Source organism: Megascapheus bottae, chromosome 17 (assembly GCF_031878675.1).
Source record: "Megascapheus bottae isolate mThoBot1 chromosome 17, mThoBot2.hap1, whole genome shotgun sequence".
In the NCBI taxonomy this organism is placed as follows: Eukaryota; Metazoa; Chordata; class Mammalia; order Rodentia; family Geomyidae; genus Megascapheus; species Megascapheus bottae.
Window position 1 is genome coordinate 26,274,315 of NC_143525.1, and position 19,893 is coordinate 26,294,207.

At 56.4% G+C, this 19,893-nt stretch overlaps 1 protein-coding gene across 5 annotated transcripts in view; it reads left to right on the top strand.

Moving 5' to 3' along the window:
• Septin9 (septin 9) overlaps positions 1 to 19,893 on the top strand; it is a 134,927-nt gene that overhangs the window by 110,643 nt on the left and 4,391 nt on the right. For all 5 annotated transcript variants that reach the window (XM_090350406.1, XM_090350408.1, XM_090350407.1 and 2 more), the window contains 7 exons: positions 14,830 to 15,021; positions 15,893 to 16,021; positions 16,321 to 16,402; positions 16,708 to 16,845; positions 18,164 to 18,281; positions 18,961 to 19,056; positions 19,233 to 19,329. In XM_090350406.1, the coding sequence (XP_090206532.1) occupies positions 14,830 to 15,021; positions 15,893 to 16,021; positions 16,321 to 16,402; positions 16,708 to 16,845; positions 18,164 to 18,281; positions 18,961 to 19,056; positions 19,233 to 19,329 (852 nt within the window). The remainder of the gene's footprint in view (positions 1 to 14,829; positions 15,022 to 15,892; positions 16,022 to 16,320; positions 16,403 to 16,707; positions 16,846 to 18,163; positions 18,282 to 18,960; positions 19,057 to 19,232; positions 19,330 to 19,893) is intronic.

Sequence of the window (19,893 nt, forward strand, 5' to 3'; positions counted from 1 at the left end):
AGACCTCAGCCTCCTGGATAGCTAGGATGACAGGGGTAAGTCCCTGGCATCTGGCTCTGTTGTCTTTTATCCATACCGGGAATCACACTTCTCTGGGCTGTAAGGGCCCACAAAGGAGACGCTCTACCCAGTGTCGGGGTACCCAGGCTGTAGTGCCTCACTCCTGTAGTGCCCCACGTACCAGTCAGCTGTGGTTTGGTTAGGAGTTGGCTGCAGTTCAATGCAAAGAACCTGAAAGACGCCAGCCTTGCTGACCAGCTGATGTGATATGTGCATGTTATTTCAAGTGCAGTATGTAGATCTTGGGCAGAGCCCCCCGATTTTTCAGCATCCTCCTGAAGCTGATGGCAGGAGGTATAGTGGAAGATGCCAGATCCTGAGTTCCCAGGGCTGCAGGAACCCCAACCCTGGGTGTGGGGGGACACATGGGGTCAATGCCAATCATCACCCCCTGCCTAACTCACAGGTAGGGCATGGCCTTCACCTTTCTGTCCCACCCGGCTCTCTGTACCCCTCCTGTGCCTGGGCCCCCCAGAGCCTGCAGGTCCGGCCCTGCCGGTGCCAGGGAGGTGGCCAGCAGGCTGGTCATAAGGACAGTTGTCCTTGCACATGTCCTCAGGGGAATGTGGGCAGCCTGCTCCTGCCCTCCCAGATCCATATCTTATCCAGCTGCCCGGCCTGGGTCCATGTCCTTGCCAGGGAGGGGACTTGCTGACCATTCAAGGCTGTCGGAGCTCCCAGGAGACCCAGTGGGCCCTGCTGCATGGAGACCTTGGAACGCTGTCTGTCTGTCTGTCTCTTGCTAGGACTGTGTCAGGTTTGTCTCTGCATCCAGGTGCTGGGTTTCCTGGGTGTTAGCTGGATGCTTGGTTAATGTTTCATTGAAGGACTTGGCCGGCCTTGCAGAACGACACATTCGCTGCTTCTATCCTGATGTTTTGTGGGTTTGCGGAGGCCCAGCCTTGAGGTCTCCGGGAATATTTTTTTCCCCTCTACCGGACCAAAAAGCACCATTTCCTTGGTGACTTGAGTGCCCCAGGGCAGAGGACAGGACGACGGATGGCTCTCCAGTCCGCAGATTCCCCATGTGAGTAGGGGTCACAGGGCAGCAGTGGGGGTTTCCTGTGTAGTTTGCGGAGCTGAGGAAATGCCACCAATTGCTGGCTGTCAGGGCAGCACTGAGACAAATGACGCACAGACAGTGGCCCATTGACAACTGCTGTTGTTTGTGGCTGGCAGAATGGCACCAGGCTGGCACAGAGAGCCACAGGGCAGGCACCCTTGCAGGAGCCAAAGTCAGGGGTTGCTGCATTCTGGCTCACTGGGGGCTTGGGCCTGCCAGTGCTACACCCTAGGGTGCTCATGGCTGAGACTCAAGGACACAGAGCATGGCTGCATGCGGCCACCACCAGTTGGTGTGGTGACCCAGAGCGGTCAAGCTTGGTGACAGAGGTGGCAGCATCTCTCCTCTCCTGCCTCCCTGAAAGCCTCTGTGGAGAGAATGTGGGCTCCGAGCTGTGTTTTCCTCTTTGTTTGATAGGGTCTCACTTTTTGCCTGGATCAGCTTTTAGGACCATAATCCTACCTGTGCCTGCCTCTTCACTGAGATCACAGGTGTACACCACTGGGCCCAGCCAGGGCCTGAGATAGGATTTCTTTCTTCTTCTTCTTCTTCTTTTTTTTTTTTTTTTGGTGGGAGTCACACAGCACATGGCCTGCGTGGGGGTGGCAGGTGGGGTCTGGAGAGGGTGAGGAGGGCATCGCTCCCCCTCCGGGGAAATGTGCCCAGCCATTTTTTAAAATGTTTTTGATAATTGCTTTATAAGATGTAATCCATGCATTATAGCAGTCAGTCATTTGAAGTATACAGCTCCGAGTGCTTGTGCAGTCAGAGTTCTCCAGACAGCAGAAGGTTTATACTTGGTGACCCTCCTCTGATCTCTGATGTTCTGTGGGTGCCTGAACCCCATTAGACTGTGCTTTAAAATTTTTTTAAGCTATGTATATGTATCTCTCCCAAAGTTTAATTATGGATTGGGCACGGTAAGAGAGTAACATTAATAATGAAACTGAACAATTACAACTGGGCACTCCTTGCTTGTACTTTGTGATCTTAGCTTCGGGGAAGATCACAGCTCAAAGCCATCTGGGCAGAAAGTTCAGGAGAACCCCACTCCCCATTTCAACCAATAAAAATTAAAAAAAACTGGGTGTGGTGGTGCCTGCCTGTCATCTCAACTATAAAGAAAGCATAAATAGACTTGAAGTCTAAGCCTATGAGAACAGGAGGCAAGAGTGAGATCCTATTAAAAAATAATAGCTCCTGGACACCAGTGGCTTACACCTGTAATTCTGGTGACTCTGGAGTCTGTGACCTGAGAATTACAGTTCAAAGTCATCCCAGGCAGGAAAGCTTGTGAGACTTCTATTTCTAGTTAACTAACGAAAGGCCAGAAGTGGAGCTGTGGCTCAACTGGTAGAGTTCTAGCCCTAAGCAAAAAAGCAGAGGTACAGCACCCAGGTCCCGAGTTCAGGTTCCAGGGCCAGCACACACGCGCGCGCGTACACACACACACACACACACACACACACACACACACACACACAGAGAGCAAAAATTAGACGATGTAGCTCAGATAAAAGTGTCTGCCTAGTAAGCATAAGGCTTTGTGTTCAAATCCCAGTAGTTCCAAACAAGAAAGGAAATAGAGCAGTTATCATAAGATCGTGTACTCAAAGTTATTGAGTTATTTATCTGAATTATTTGTGGAACTTTGCATTTGCTGTTCACCTGGTTCACTGTGGGGTGCCATGCAAGAGAGGGATTCTGTGGAGGTTGGCAGCCTCCAGCACCCTAGGGCTGACTGGCACGCCTGCACGTGCTTGTGAGCTCAGGCTGTGGAGGGACAGTGAGTGGAGGAAATGCATTGGGCTTGACCTGACCTGGAGACTTGGTGAGGAGTAGAAAGCCCTGGGGAAAAGCTGCCCCTCTGTGGATAGCAAGGAGACCTTTCCATGGTGGCCTTAAGATCTGCTTTAATGGAGCTGACCACGTCCTTCTGCTCCTGCCCTCCCCACGGTCCTCCAGCTGAAGAAAGCCATTTATGCCTTGGTGCCATAGATGCTGGGTAGTGAGACCCGAGCCCACGGCTGTCATCAGCTGACGGGATGAGGCCTATCCACACCAGGCAGGTCTGTGATGATCTGGGCAGCCTGTAACCAGTCAAGGTGACAGACACATTAAAACGAGCCATCACCACTGTCCAGTAGTCTGTCATCTCCCACTTAGCCCACTACCAGCCACTCTCCATTCCCACTGGTCTCAAGCCCGGCTTTGCTCATTCACCCATTCTGGATGCTTCGTAAAATGGAGCCAGGCGGTTCGTGGCTTTTTGTGTCTGCTTGCTTTGGCTTAGCCCATTTCAGGGCGTGTCCATTGTAGCATGTATTAGAACTACCTTCGCCACTCACTCCTCTTTCCTCTCCTTCATTTCTCCCTGGTCCTTCCTCTCCCTTTTGTTTACCTGTGCTGCTGAGATCCAACCTGCAGCATGCTAGGTACACGCTCCACCATTGGGCCACAGCTCTGCTGATACTTCATTCTTTTTCACATAGAATAATATTCTACGGTAGGGATAAAACACCTTTATTCATCCCATCAGATGATGGACTTTATTTTGATACTTGTGAACATTGCTGTGATAGCATGGTCATTGTTGGGTCTCGTGAACTCATTGCCAAGCCTCTGAACCTATCTGAACATGGTGTGTGGCCAGTCTGTGTCTGTGGGCCTCCTGTTTTAGGTTTTGTGTTGTGGGCATTTGTGGTTTCCCATGGTCTAAGGAGGCCCTTTCATGTCTCCAGAGCTTCATATCCTGAGTGACGGGTGGGCGGGTGGGGGGAGCAGCCGTTTAGTTTAGCTGTGAGGTCCCACCACTGTTTCCTCCCAGCTAGCCCAGGGCCCTAGCAGGTAAGTAGGGTGTTTGTGTTTCTGCAGGACTCAGGCAGGCTGTGGACACTGTTGCCCGTGAAACAGGAAATGGAGCACAGCTTGTTGGGTTCCCAGTAGGGTTGCGTGGGGAGGGGGGCTCTACAATGTACCCCGCTGGTGCATCCACTCTTGGGGACACTTCCTGAGCCAACTTGGAAGGCCCACTGGGCTCTGGCCCAGGAAGGCTGCCAGGCCCGCCTCCTCCTCCCCCACAGAATTACCATGTGAATGTGGTCCCTCCCCCTGGGTCAGAGGGTCCTGGGAGGGGGCTGCTCCCACCCTCCCACAGCGGCTCTAGGTTCCTGCATTGGCTTCAAAATCAGCCACTGGCCAGTGGATGCTGCCAGCACATTTCCCGAGGGTTCCACAGCAGGACAGCCAGTGCCTGGGTGAAGAGGAGGAAGGGGGATTCAGTGAGGGGGGCACAGGTGGGTGGGGCATGCCTCCCTCACAGTGGAGGACCTCTGGACTTCCCCATATAGCTGTCTCTCCTCGCTGCATTTAGAGAAGACTATTGGCCTCCCGTTCCACTGGTGGGATTGCCAAGGCACAGCCATTGCCATAGGTATCAGAGCCGTTCGTGAGCTGTGTAGTGGGGCACTGCTCTGGTGGGAGTGGGGACTTTTAGGTTTGGGGTTCCCGGAGCCCCTGTGAAGCTTTGTGTCGAATGAAGCTGGCTGTGGGCAGTGAGTGCCCTCAGGTCTCAGGAGCATGCTACTCATGCGTGCTCCTGTGTGTGTGTGTGTGTGTGTGTGTGTGTATGTGTGTGTGTGTGTGTGGACACAGACACAGGCCAGCCTGCCCCTCCATCTCTACCTGCTCTTCCCATTGACACGGCTGAAGCAGCTTCCTGCGTGGACCCCCACAGGGTGGCCAGAATGCTCTGCCAGCCTTCTCCCAGGCCCCTGTGCTGTGCGCCTCCTGCTGCTGATGGAACTGGGAATTGTCCATATAGCTTTTGCACGTGCGCCCCGCCCCCAGAGAGTGGCCCAGGTGGCACTGGTCCTGGCATGGAGGGAGTGGTGGCTGCCCCCAAGATGCCTGGGAGAAGAAGAGGTGCTGGGCACAGAGCAGCTGGCTGACCATTCACTCAGTCCGAGCATCCTCCTGGGTGCCTCGTGTGGGAGGTTGTGTAAAGGGTGAGTGAGGCAGAACCCTGGAGTTCCCGGGCGGGTATGGCAGAGGGCCCAGCGTGGATTAGCCACCCTGGCCCAGGAGACATAGGGGACATCCTAGGAGCGAAGGGGAGAGAAGGTTCTGGTTAGGAGACCGAGTGGGAGCCAGGGTGGCAGGCAGGGCCTGCAAGCTGAGGAAAGCGTTTCACCAACAGAGACCCTGCATGGTTCTGTGCGGGCGCAGCCTGTGTGCCTCGCCTGTGCCTTGTTTGATCCAAGCTGACCCATTGCGAATTGACACGCAAGAACAGGGCAGCACAGAAGGGTTCAGAGGGTCTCTCGGGGTTTGTCAGCATGCCTGTGGTGAAATGGGATTCTGAAGCTATCGCAGTGCTGTGTGCACCAGCCATGGGGAAGTACTGAGAGTTGACCCCCCCCACTTTCTTGTGCTTTGGAGATGGGGACGTGACAGTCAACGCTGGTGGCTGCACAGTTTGCTGTGGTCCCAGAGGAGTTGGCAGCACTGGGTGAGGGTTGGTCTCCAACCCTTGGGGGCTAGAGATGCCCTGTGGGAAGTGGGAAGCCAGGGTGGGGGCAGAGGGGCTGGGTCCTAGGTTCAGTCCAACAATGTCTAATTTGAGGTTGAATGTTCAGGGCTGAGCCAGACAGTGGCCATAGATGCCCAGTCTGCATCCTGCCTGCTGAGCAGGGATGGACCCTTGGCACTGTTGCGTTGAAGGCCAGGCAAAGTGATAAAGTGAGCCAGTGGCTGTGTCCACTGAGGACTGCCAGACCTGGCTTGGCAGGTGGAGAGGAGGAGAAGGAGCCAGCAGAGACCCAGAAGGGTTGTTGGGGCGGCCAGAGTCAGCACAGGTACACACTGGGACAGCCAGAGCCTTTGGGAGGGAAGGCTGGGCTGTCCAGCCCACATACCTCTGTGTGTGGTGGGGGCAGGGGGGGGCTCCTGTTCCTGGGCTTGTTGGAGGTTAGAAGGTTGTGTCTGTCCCATCCAAGCTTTGCATGGCATGCAGGTATCACTCTCGTGTTACGCTGGTCTCAGGGGAGCTTGGGTGTCTGCAGGCAGCATCTCTGGGCAGTGTTCCAAAGGTGATGGAAGTATCCCAGATGGCCAGGCAGCTGTCCACGCAGCAGGCGCATACCTGGGAAAGGCGAAGGTACGAGGCCTTGGCTAGGCTGTCCAACGTCCATCTGTGTCATCCACCTACCTGTTTGTCCATCTGTCCACAGCACTCACCCATTCATCTACCTATCTTTAAATTCATTTTTATTCTCATTGATCTATTATTTTATTTTTGGTTGTGGGGTTTGAACTCAGCCTGGGTGCTGTGTCTCAGCTTTTTCACTCAAGGCTGGTGTTCTGCCCCTTGAGCCACAGCTCCACATCCAACTTTTTGGTGGTTAATTGGAGATAAGTCTCATGGACTTTTCTTCCCCGGGCTGGCTTTGAACTGTGATCCTCAGACCTCAGCCTCCTGAGTAGCTAGGATTACAGGTGTAAGCGACGGCGCCTGGCTTCCCCACCCTGGATTCAGAGGGCACTTGAGGTTGCTGGGTAGTGAACTTGTACCGACTCACATGCTGGGCTGACTGGCATCCGTGGTGAGCTGGGCGCAGGCACTTGGTGAGGCCTTTCAGATGCGCAGGATTCTAAGCAGACATGCTGTGAGGTGGGTGCAGAAGCGAGAGACTAGGGGAGATGGACCTGTGTGGGGCTAGTGAATGCTGGTGGCTCCCACGGTGACCCTGAGGCTCCCAGGCTGATAGTCAATGTCCCCGATCCTGAGAGAAGGCTGGAGATGAGCCATCCCTCCGGTTTCCTCCCCACTCGCCTCCTGAGCCCTTGGACATAGTCCGGGTGCTTCCCTCTCCCTAGGGGATTCGTTGCTCAAGCTCTCATCATAGTGGAGGAATGTGTCCCCCTTCCCTGCAGGTCTTGATATCCTGGTGTCAGCCCCTCCCCCTCCCCCACGTGACCGAGACCTCGGGAACCTCCTGCAGCTGGGGGACCGGCTTCATTGCTGAGGGGCAGGCCTTCTCCTCGGGCTCCTGGAGGGGCCCAGCTGCACCCACAGGTCCTCCTCTGCTTGGGGAGCCTTTGTCCATTTCACTGCCAGCTCTGGTGTCTACTGCCAGCCTGGCTGATGGGAGCGGGCAGGGGCGGGAGCTGGCCCTGACCCCTCCCCAGGGGGATAGCCTGTTCAGAGGGAATTCCACCCTGCGCTGAGTGGCCTACTTCCACCCAACCCACCGAGTGGATCTTTCTGTCTGGATTCCTCTTTGCCAAGAATTAATCAATCTCTGCTCCAGCTGCTACTTTGGACTCAGCAGGGGCGGGGCTGGGCAAGGCCAAGCGGGGTGGGGCCGCTGGGCCTTAGGGTGGCTTTGCGCTGCTGCAGCTGCTGCCTGCCTCTGCAGCAGAGCAGCCACAGGGCAGGGCCTGTGTGGCTGGAACCGGAAGCCTGGAGAGCATCCCGACCCGCAGGGCCCCCAGAATCAGTGCAGCTCAGCCTCAGCACTGGAGGAGGAGAGTGGGCCGGGCCGAGTGCAGGTTGGGGCCTGCTTTAAACAAAGACTGATGTCTCAATAGGTCTGGGCAGCCAGGCAGTGGAGGAGGGGCTGCAAATGAAGAACAGAAGAGGGGGGTGGGGGTGGGGCACGCCTTGGACCCAGTCCAAGTTTGTCTTTGCCGACTGATGCCAATCGAAGCCCCGTTGGCAGAATGGCGGGGCTCCTTGAGATTCCTCACCACAGTGGTGGAGGGAGGGCTTGGCTGGCAGCCAGAGTGGGGACCCTGCCCCTGCCTTTGGGGTGCCTCAGGCTCCTGGGTGAATGAATGGAGGAATGGATGGGGAGTGACCCTCACAGCTCTGGACCTCCCGCACAGTGCCCAGCCACGAAGGGCAGCCCACAGAGAGAACGCATCCCCAGCTGTTCTCAGGCCAGCACAGCTTTCTCTGTGTTTGCTTCTCCCTCCCTCCCCCCCCCCCCGCACCCCTCCTCCGTCGCCTGCCATTGTGTTGGGTTTCTAAGCAGAGTTTTAGGCAGGAGGGTGAAGTCTCAAATTTCTGGCATCTTCGTTCCTAACCAGACCCCTTGGAGACACTTCCTGCCTGGAACAAAGTGTGAAGTGTAATTTGATTTGGAGTTCCTTATTAAATTAGATGAGCTGCATACACTTTGAAATTTTGGTTCTTGAAACAGGCCTGTACAAATTTGCAAAGATGCACCAGTTTAGCTTTTTTTTTTTTTTAATGCCCAAACTGAGGCTTCAAGTTAGGGCTTGGGTACTGTTTCTTAGCTTTTTTGCCCAAGATTGGCAGTGAGCCACAGCTCCACTTCTGGCTTTCTGTTGGTTCTTTGGAGATCAAATTCTCACAGACTTAGCTGCCTAGGCTGGATTTGAACCACCATCCTCATATCCCAGCCTCCTGGGCAGCTGGGATTATAGTCAGGAGCCACTGGCACCTGCTTCAATCCCACTTAGAAGAGATCAGGGGGTCCTGGAGTGCTGTGATATTATTGAGGAGCTTGGGGTTTGGGTGGGCACACAGTGTGGTGTGACACAGCAGAGAATAAGTCCCCGGAGCCTGGCAGCCTGCCCTGGCCCTGACCCTTTCCCTCCTGCTCTTTGCCTTCCTCTTCCTGTGATTCACACCAGCATGAAACCCAAGGCTGCTTCTGAGTGTCTTGCAAAAGAGTCATGGGTGCTGGAGGCAATGCACAGACAACCTGATTAGGGCCTCGTGAGACCAAGTTGTTTTCTTAAGTTGGGCTTCAGGGGTTCATTGCTTACTCCGATAGTGTGTTTGCATGTGTGAATTTGTACATATGTATGTGTGGGCACATGTGTGAGTCTTGTATGTGTACATGTGTACATCTTCTGTGTACTTTGCCAAGAAGAGTCCATACATATAATCAACTGCTGAGTGTGTGTGTGTGTGTGTGTGTGTGTGTGTGTGTGTTACTGGGGTTTGAACTCAGAGCCTTGTGTTCTTTACCACTTGAGCCATGACCTTAGCCTGCCTTTCATCAGCCTCTATCAGCCTCTAAAAGGGGACAGTGACACAAGAACGTGCTGGGCTTGGGTTAGCCCAGAGCTTCTTATCTGTGGTCTGTCTGCCTGCCGGTAGTCCTGGCTGAGGGATGGCACGTCACCCAGCATCATGGTTTGTCACCTGATTTCAGGTCTGGGATGTCACTGTTTTGCTTGTTGAATTGTGGAAGGAATCAATGTTGCAGTCCCAAGCTACGAGGGCCCCAGGGTCATTTTCTACTTTTATTGTGATAGTTAGGTCTTTAGCATCTTGTCCCAGCCGTCCACATACCTCTGTGTGTGTGTGATCTGCAGCTCTGTCTGGGCCCCATTCTCCGCCTATTTCCTGAACTGTGTCCTCCTCTCCCTCCACCCACTTATGCCTGCCCACAGTGGGGAATCATCTTTGAGGATTTTCTCAGACCCTCCTGGGTGGCTTCCAACAGTGGGGTATTGTCCACTCAGGGTGTGGATCCACGCATGGGGGATGGCACCCCCAAGGCTGCTGGGCCTCTTTGTTTAAAGACGTGGGGCCTGGCACACACCAGGAGTGGCCTGTGCCAGCACCAGGACCCCGTTGCGTTGGGCACGTGGATTCAGGCCCCAGGACAGGTCCCAGCAGCTGGCAGAGGGCTCGGCCAGCTTTGGGTCGTTGTGGAGGTAGATGTGTAAAGTCCTTGTGAGAGATCCTGCAGGCTGGGGCTGGGCCGGATCCTGCTTCCCTGAGGCCAGCAGCTGGGGCGCCCTGGAGCCTTCTGCACCCAGAGTCCCCTTCTGGATTGTAGCTGTGGGAAATCACAATTCCTTCCAGCTTTCCAGAGTGCTGAAGGACCCAGCCTGTGGAGTCCTGAACCCGAGTTCAAATCCTGCCTCTGCCTCTGGCTAGCTCTGTGATCTAGCCCATGTCCTCATGTGTGCGTGGTTAAGGGGGTGGCGCTCCCTGCACCTGGTGGTGGTTATACCCGTGAGCCTCCATGTGCCTGGGCTTTGGGTACATCCCACCCTTGTGCAGGGCTCTTTGTGCAGCAGTAGCAGTCTGTCACAGGTTTTGGAACTTAGGGAGAAGCTCCCAGGCTAAGAGAGCCAGGAGGGTGGGAAGGACTGTGCAAGACCAGGGAAATGGGAGGGAAGGAGAGGGGGGCTGGAATCCTTGCCTCTCTTCCACCCCGGACTCACCCACTTTAAGAAACCCTTGGTGGGCCAGGAGTTTGGACTAGTGGTAGCATGCTTGCCTAGCAAGCACAAAGACCCAGGTTTGATTCCTCAGTACCACATACGTAGAAAAAGCTGGAAATGGTGCTGTGGCTCAAGTGGTAGAGCTCTGGCCTTGAGAAAGCCCAGGGACAGTGCTCAGGCCCTGAGCTCAAGCCAGGAGTGGCAAAAAGAAAAAAAGCCCTTTGCAAGCCTGCGGCCAGTGGCTCACACCTGAAATTTTAGCTGCTCAAGAGGCTCAGCTCTGAGGATGAAGACTTGAAGCCAGCCTGAGCAGGAAAGTGCAGGAGACTTTATCTCTAGTTAACCTCCAAAAAAGCTCCAAGTGGAAATATGGCTGAAAATCATCAGCCTTGAGTGAAAGACCACACACACACACACACACACACACACACACACACACAAGCTCCAAGTGGAAATATGGCTGAAAATCATCAGCCTTGAGTGAAAGACACACACACACACACACACACACACACACACACACACACCTTTTTCAGGGGTCAGGGAACATCTGATGTTTATGAGAACAGAGGGCTCAGCTGCCCCCGGGCCTTCTTTGTGACTGATCCCCAATGTGGGGCGTGAGCCACATGGGCTGCATGGACAGGCTGGCCCGGCCAGATGAGTAGAGCAGATGGTTCTGGCTCCTGGAGATTGAGGTCTGGGCTGGCCTTGTGTTGGGGTGAAGTGTGAGGATGACACTGGCTCTGTCTGGGGTGCAGGTCTATCAGGCACTGGTACCACCTGACTGTCTCTTGGAACTGGGAGCTGTTGGGCTTTGGCTCCAAGGCCATTTCCCTGCAGAGGCAGAGCCGGGTGGGAGAGTGGCCTGGGTGCCCTGTCCCTGCCCCTCCTCTTCCTCTGCCCCCATAGCAGGAAAGGGGGGCCTTGTGGGTTTGGCTGGGGGTGTTTGTTTCTAGCCAGCCAGCCCCACCAGGCAGGCCCATGAAGTAAGAGCATCCCAACATGCATGACACCCATCTCTGTCTCCACTAGCAGGCTGCAAGGGGAGCACCCCTCGAGTTCAAGTGGACCCTGGGGTGGACACTCAGTCTGTCACAGGGGCCCAGCCTACGGAGAGCTGGACAGGCTTCTCTCCGAGGAAGCCCCCTCAACTCTGAACATGAGGCAGAAGTAGGAAGAGGAAGCCACAGAGAGGGCCAGAGTGAGGTGCAGAGACACTGCCAGGCCCCCCACCCCTAGCTCCCCAGGAACACTGCCACTGCCTGGCCACACTACAAGAGGAATTCTGTCCCCCCAGCTGTAGCAAGAGAGGAGCGCCTCCCTCCCTCCCTCCCTCCTTCCCAGCCTGCCTCCTCCCCACCCCTCCATTCTGCCATTCAGATTGTCCAGCTTGGGCATTCATTCCCGGTGGCCAGGAACTATCACCTTCGACTCCAGAACATTTTCATCATTGCCAAAAGGAAACTCCATGCTCTTTACACAGTTCCCTCCCCCCACCCCACCCCAACCAGCTCCCCTCAAACACTAATGTGGAGTATTTCATATGCATGGAGTCACCAGTAACCTGGCACTTTGTGCCAGATCTTTTCCACTCAGCATGGTGGCTTCGAGTCTGATCCATGCTGTCCTCCGTTCCTTCATTCATTCAGAGCTTCATTCCTCCAGGGAAGGGGCATGTCCTTTGTAAGGCAGCCTCCTCACACACTCCTGTGTGTGTGGATGGGTGGGTGCCTTATACAATTTCTACACCGTTTTTGAAACAAGTATCACTGTGTGGCTAGCCTGGGATTCCCTGCTTCAGCTTTCCAAGTACCGGGACTACAGCCAGGCATCATGGTGCCTGGCCTTAGATATTTATTGGCCTTAGAGTTGGAAATGCACTGAGCAGAGCCTTGGCAGTAGGGGCTTCAAATAGGTCTTGGAGGGGATCGGGGTGTCAGGAGACGTGGGGACCAGTCCCCAGGCAGGTCGACAGGGCCCAGAGCTCAGGGTCTGCGTGAGGGGATGAGCATCGAGTATCCCATGCTGTATGTGTCTGTCATATTGGATCGGTGGGTTCTGTGAGGGTCTCCTATTGGCCTGACAGCTTTGGAAGCCATTTGTTGCGTGGACCAGGGTCTTGTGTGTAACAGATGGGTTGGGCTAGGATTTAGCACTGTCTAGAAGAGTTCTTGCTAAGGACATGTAACTATTTACATTTAAATGAGTAAAAATGCAGTCCCTCATTTGACAGCTTGGTCTGCAGTGCTCTGAAGTCAGATGTGAGCAGTTAAAACTGGATAAATAAAATATGCTTATACCAATTCTAAGGAATATTATTCAGTCTTGAAAAGGAAGGGAATCCTAGCGCATGCTCCCATGTGGATGAGCCAGGAGGCTGTTGTGCTAAGAGAACTAAAGAGGCAGGCACAGGAGTGCCAGTTCTGTGTGACTGCACTTCTGATGCTCTGGTGCAGTCAGACTCAGAGGCAGAAAGCAGGCTGGGCACAAGGCTGCAGTTTTGCAAGGTCAGAACATCCGGAAGGCTGCACAGCGACGTGTGTCTGCCTCCCCCTGTGGGCTGTCCATGTTGAGATGGTTAGGACCATACGGTCACCCCAGTTCTTACAAGCTGTGCCTGGCCCAGCTGTGGCCCTGCACAGATGACTGAGTAGGTGGGTTCTGGTATGATTTCCCTGCTGCCTCCAGCTTCTGGGGGCCTGGCTAGGACCCTGGTGATTTTTCTGGGTTAAGGGTCCTGATTACAGGATTCCAAAACTCACCTCCCAGCCAGGCAGGCTCTGTACAAGATTGTGCGAGGAGTTAGAAACTTCTGGTTGCTTCTAGAAAGGCTGGGGCTCCTCTGTGTGCTTTGATGGTTACTTCAGTTAGGGCTCGTGGTGGGCAGGCTGTTTGCTTTGGTTGGAGTTTCTGCCTGAACCTTGGTGCCCGTGGAGGGCCCACCTGGAGCCACTGCAGACCTTCCTGCCTTGCCTGGGGTGATGGGCAGGGGTGGGGGAGGAAACTGGCTCCAGCATGGGCAAAATGGCTCCCAGACCCACAGACAGATGGAAGCAATTTTCAGTCACATGGGTGAGGGCTGAACCGCTGCCCTGCAAGGCAGGGCCCCCTGTCTGTCTCCAGGAAGCGGGGCCTCAAAGCCACAGTTCCTTAGGCCAGCTGCAATACTGTGTCTTTGTTTATTTAAAGATGCTGGAAGCTGGGGAGGATATTTCTGAGCAGGGAGCAGAGCCCCTGCCTCAACGCCTTGCAGGGCTGTGTGTCCCCAGGCGGGGCGGGTGGGGCTGGTAGGGCAGCCTGGCGCCCAGAGCCTGGCCTCCCCGTGGCAGTCAGTTCCTGGCATTTGTATTTGCGTTCAGTTGTTGTGTTGGCCCCTGGTTCCGGGAAGTGGAGATGTTTGCTCTGCATGTGGAGAGGCCCAGGAGTCACTGACCCGGAATTGTGCCTGCTGCCCCCTTTCCTGGAACTGACATTGTAAGCCTTCTCTCTGTCCCCCACCTCGTGGACAGATAGTGGGGTCCCACTGGTCACCCCAAGAGAGGTCTGGCTGGGCCATGGGGCCTTCACTTGTTGGCCAGGGGACCCCGCCCCCCCCCAAGTGTAGCGTCAGTCCAGGAAGAAGAGCAATTTAATCCAACCCTGTCTGGGGCCTTCTGTCCTGGAACAGCTGGGCAGGCCTGGAGGGCAGCATACCTGCACCGCCAGTGCCCCTGCTTGCTGTGCCCGTGGCCCCAGCAGGTGTCTGAAGAGGCATCAGGTACCCTGCACAGGCACTTCCTTGAAGCTCAGGGTGCTCAGGGAAAGTGGGGGAGGCCGGAGGATGAAGAGGGCCTTTGTGGTGACCTGTGGACCAGGAAGGACTGCAGGCTGGTAGGGCAGCTTTGGGGAGGGGGTCGAAGAGATGAGAAGTATGGCTCTGTGAAGGGGGCATTTGTGACTCCATGAGCTGACATGGGGCGGGATGGGGCAGACTGGTCCCCCTGGGGCCCTGAGGAGGTTTTGAGCACCCCTGTCAGTTAGGAGTGTCTGAGTTCCTCTGGCCACCCCAGCCCCTGACCTGCATGTGTGACCAGGGGAGGCACTGAGGCTCACACAGAAGCCCCGACTCACAGCCACTGTCTGCAGACCTGAATGCAGAACCTGGGCTGGGCTGTGGATGAGGGGCCCTGGGACTGAAGGCGGAGGGAACCTGGGCTGGGCTGTGGATGAGGGGCCCTGGGGACTGAAGGAGGAGGGAAGGCAGCCGGCCTGGAGTCTGGGAGGAGAGAGGTCAGGGAAGGCATTACTAGCAGAGCAGGCGATTGAGAGCAGAGCACAGCGTGCCCTCAGGGTGTGGTTTGCTTGGAGGTGCCAGGCCCTGGGCCTTCTGCATGGGTTTCTTGGACAAGCTGTTTGAACCTCAGCTTCTCCATCTGATGGTGTCAGGGTGGTTTGAAGACGCCTGGGGATGGCTGCATCACAGCCTGACACCTCTGCTCTTCTTTCCCTAGCCTCCGAAGCAGCTCCCGGCTGTGTGGGCGACATGGCAGACACCTCCAGAGACAGCATGCTGAAGCAGGCGCCCGCGCCGCGCAATGAGAAGGCCCCAGTGGACTTGGGCTACGTGGGGATCGACTCCATCCTGGAGCAGATGCGCAGGAAGGCCATGAAGCAGGGCTTCGAGTTCAACATCATGGTGGTCGGTGAGTCCCTGGAGCCCCCTCAGTCTAGCTGAGCGCGGGGAGCCGTCCATTCCTGCCCCCCCTGGGTCAGTCCTTCCTCCTGTGACCTGGAGGAAGAATGCATGTGGATGCATGTGTGGATGCGTGGCCCCGGAAGAGGGGCCCACACTGCATTAGAACCCCTGGCATGACCTGGTGAATGTGCGCAAGCCATGAGCCGTGACTCCTGCCTGTGCCTGGAGTGTCTGCTGAGTTCCTCCTTCCTTTGGCCTGAAGGAGCTCAGCCCAACTCCCCAGCTGGCGACCTGGAAGCCCAGGTCTGGGGCACTGGCAAGTAAGCCCAGGGGCTTTTTCCCTCTCCTGGTGGCTGCAGGGCACTGGATATCACTACGGTAAAGTCCAGATGACCTAGAAGCTCCCCTCCTGCTGGCCTTGGGGTCCAGCCCCACTGTATGCAGTTGTCATGGTAACCCATGCTTTAGGAGCACACGTTCCCTTGTCTTTACACGCTCAGGCTGCTGCCTGGGGTGGCAGGAGGGGTCTGGGCACATGTCCGTCCCTCCCCCCCCAACACACATGCATCCCAGGCTGAAATCTAGCTTAGTAGGCACAGCCCATACCTGCTGCTCCTGCCTGGGCCTAGCGTCTCTGAGCTCCTCTGGGCCTCTGTGGCTGAACGTCCCTGTCTAGGAAAGGGGCCAAGTTAGGCCAGGCCCTGGAGCCCAGTTGTATCTCTTCCTTGTGTCACTGGACCCACACATGGGAGGCAAAGCCCCCAGCAGGCTTCCCAGGCAATGAGGAACCACGTAGTATGAGCCTGAGCATCCCTTTACCCTTGCCCACAAACTGTCCTGAGAGGAGAGCTCACCACTTGGCTTTCTGTTCCCTCCAGGGCAGAGCGGTTTAGGGAAGTCCACACTCATCAACACCCTCTTCAAGTCGAAAATCAGCCGGAAATCCGTGCAGCCCTCTTCTGAGGAGCGTATCCCCAAGACCATCGAGATCAAGTCCATCACCCACGGTCAGCACTGTGTGGGCAGGGCCTGCGCCTGGACATTGAGGGTGGGGCCTGGGCCGTGAGGCCCTTCCTTCCACAGGCAAAAGGCAGCCCTTGGGCAGGCCAGCCCAGGGCTTCCCTGGGATCCCATCGGCTTTTTAGAACTTGGCATGGTTGCTTGGGGGTTCCCCACCCCAGAGATACCTGGGATCTTTCCCACCAAAAACCATGTTAGGGGACACCCAGGTGACGATCTGTGGGCTTGAGGGGAGGCTGTTCCCTCCCCTGGGGCCCCTCTGACGCCAGTGCTGTGGGTCATACAGATATCGAGGAGAAGGGTGTCCGCATGAAGCTGACCGTTATCGACACACCCGGCTTCGGGGACCACATCAACAATGAGAACTGGTAAGCGGCTCTGGGAGCTGGTAAAGGTGGGAGACACTTACCAGGCCCCACCTGGAGGGACTTGGGCCCAATGTGCTGCTAATACCACTTCCCTTGGGGTCCAGTCACCCTGGAAATCGTGGGCCCCTCCCAGGCCAGAGGTCAGCACAGGGAAACTGGGTGCAGAGTGCCATGCGTTGTGCCCCAGGCTGTCATCAGAAGGTTGGGCACCAGCCCAGAGTTCTAGAGTTTGCTGCCCTACTGTGGGGGGATGGCGGTGGTAGAGGTAGAGGTCTACATGAGGCTGAGTGGGTCTCTCCACATAGCTGGCAGCCCATCATGAAATTCATCAACGACCAGTACGAGAGGTACCTGCAGGAGGAGGTCAACATCAACCGGAAGAGGCGAATCCCAGACACGCGTGTCCATTGCTGCCTCTACTTCATCCCTGCCACCGGCCACTCGTATGTCCTCACTGGGCCCTGGGTCCTGGTGGTGGGGTCCAGGGTGCCATCACCACTGGGATAGTCCTCGGGGCTCTCCACCCAGCTGCCACATCCTGGCCCAGCTGGGAGTGCAATATGCCATTAAATGGGCGAGGTGCCCTTGGGAGCCAGCCCCTGAGCTGCCTGCCGCTCCATAGCCCCACCCATGCATGTGCCCTGCCCACCCACCATGGCCCCGCCCATTGTATAGCCCCACCCACACCACCTTCTTCTGCCTCTGTCCTGTGGACGGACCACTTGGAGGAAGGCAGGAGCAACTGTTCTGGCAAGGCTGGGTGACCATTGCTGCAGCCCAAGGCTGACTTGTTCAGGACTGTCTTCTCATGCCGTCCACCTTGAAGTTGCACCCAGAGGCCGGCCCTGGGTGCCCCATGGGGGTCTCCCTCCCAGCCCTAGGTTCCTTGGGACTCCTGTATCCTCAGGATTTAGATCCTTTTCTGCCCCCTGCTGGCCACCTCATGCTGAGGCCCTGGGCAGCAGCTAGTGGTGATCTGTTGGGGTTTAGGGTCAGGGCAGTCTTCCCTGTGGAATAGCAAGAGTCCACTTGAGACAGGATGCTTTGAGTCCTGCCATGGGGCCTCTGCAGGCAGGGAGCTGGTCTCAGGGTCCTGTGGCCATGGGCCAGGCCACTCCAAGCTCTGCCTAGGCTGAGGGCTGATAGTGAGAGACAGGGGCCCTGATGTGGCGCCATCCGGGCTAGCCAAGGGTGGTTCCCCAGAGCTGACCCTCTGGGCTGGGACCTCAGCTGGGCCCTGTGCCTGGCTCCTAGTCCCAGGGGAGGGGTGGTCCTTGGCCATCTTGGCTGAGACTTCTGCCTAGAAGCCTGCTTTCCCCAGTAGACAGACACTCCCACCCTGTCAGGGACCCCACTGGCCTCCACCTCCACAACCCTTCCCCATGTCAGACCCTAGGTTTCCTGGGGAGCAGCCAGCCTGCCTTAGGGGTCCCCAGAGCTTCTGGGTACTAGCCCCCATTCTTTTCCTGTCCTTGTCAGTCAAAGCCCCACAGTCAGATGGCATCAGGCTTGCCTCATATGTGGACATGGGTGGGACAGAGGGGCTCTAGTGGCCTGGTGGACAAAGGTGCCTGGAGCTGGCCCTGCCCTCGCCACTCCTGCCTCTGCCCACTGCTACTGCTTGTGTTCAAGGCCTCCAAAAGCCCCCACACTTGCCACTTGACCAGTGCTCAACCACAGTGCACCCAGGCATGGGCCCCCAGGACAGTCTCCTCCCCCCCGGCCCCCCCACCTGAGTCTCATCACCTTGTGCTCTTTTAGTCTCAGGCCCCTGGACATCGAGTTCATGAAGCGCCTGAGCAAGGTGGTCAACATCGTCCCTGTCATCGCCAAGGCTGACACACTGACCCTGGAGGAGAGGGCCTACTTCAAACAGCGGGTAGGAGCACCCTGGGCTGCTACACTGACCCTGCTCTTGGGGACTACGGGGACAAGCTGTGGCCATTCCTGGGCTACTTTGTCCTGATGGGGCCATCCTTCACAACCATCTGGAAACTTTTAGTGGAGGAGTCTGGGCTGCAGCCCAATGGGTGTGACGGAGACCTTTGGATTCCACAAGCTCCAGGGCCAGTGTGAGGTTCCCAGCATGCTTAGGGAGGTGTGGTTGGATGCTCAGGGAAGTGTCCGTTGGAGGGAAAGTCCAGGGAGGCCCATGGGGGGAGGCAGGGGAGAAGCAGTGCAGGTATAACCCCCCCCCGCCCCATCTGTAGGAGGGGCAGATCTGTGCTGAGCTTGGAGGCTACTACAAGAAAGGAAGGACTCAGTGACCTTGTTGTTTGGGGTGAGGGTGGGGCAGTGATGAGCTGGAGAGGAAAGCAGGGTGACACTCAGGACTGTGACCCTGAGCCCCTTGGGGTTCCACAGCATCTCCAGGCAGATAGATGCTCCCCAGGGGTATCAGAACTGGAGGTTGCCAGGGACATGGTTCTCTAGGGACTGCCTTCAGCCCTAAGCCCCAGGCGTCAACCCCTTCCTGCTTGGGTGATGGCATGGGCTGGGGCTGGCAGTGGGCAGAGCTCACCTCACGGGGTGGCCTGCATCTCCCCTCTCCTCCCCAGATCATGGCAGATCTGCTGTCCAATGGCATCGACGTGTACCCCCAGAAGGAGTTTGACGAGGACTCGGAGGACCGGCTGGTGAATGAGAAGTTCCGGGTGAGTGGTCAGCGGGGAGCTGTTCTCCCGTCCCCAGCAGGTGGTGGACAGGGAAGGCAGGGCATCTTCACCCTGTCCTCCCAGCCAAGACCCTCAGTTCTCAGGGGCAAGGTCACCTCCCAGGGCTCAGAGGCTTGGCCTTTCCCTCACATGACTCAATCCCCGTCCCCTCCCAGGAGATGATTCCATTCGCCGTGGTGGGCAGCGACCATGAGTACCAAGTCAACGGCAAGAGAATCCTCGGGCGGAAGACCAAGTGGGGCACCATCGAAGGTACTGGGACCCCAGAGATCCCAAAAATAAGTCACGACTGGGGTTGGCCTGCTTTGAAATCCTCAGCTACTTTACAAACACTTCATAGAAAGCTCCAGTCACAGGCTTGGGGTCTCGGGGTCGGGATGAGCAGAGTCTGGCCGGGATACAGTTTGGCCCCTCTGATGGCAGCAGCGCCTGGAGGGGGTGGACCCAGGCCTTTCTTGGCCCTTCTGTGCCCGCCATCCTTTTGAGACTGGGGGAGGAAAAGGGCAGAGTGGGCTAGGGGACAAGAGCCACTTGGTCCTTGGGAATAGCTTGGCTGAAAGTCTGAGCGGAGAAGGGATAACAAGTTGAGACTTGGAGTTTGGGCCTCAGTTTCCACTGGCTCTAAAATGGATACTGTGTGAATGCTTCCAGCAAATGGAGGGCAAAACCCAAAGACATGTAGGGTTTCCCAGGGGAAACGAGTATCCCAAGAAACTGGTCATAGTGGTGATCTCTGGGCAGTGGGCTCACAGGGCAGGCATGCCATGTCAGTATCTCCTTTAACTCTGGAGTTATCCATCCCTTAGACCCTGGGCC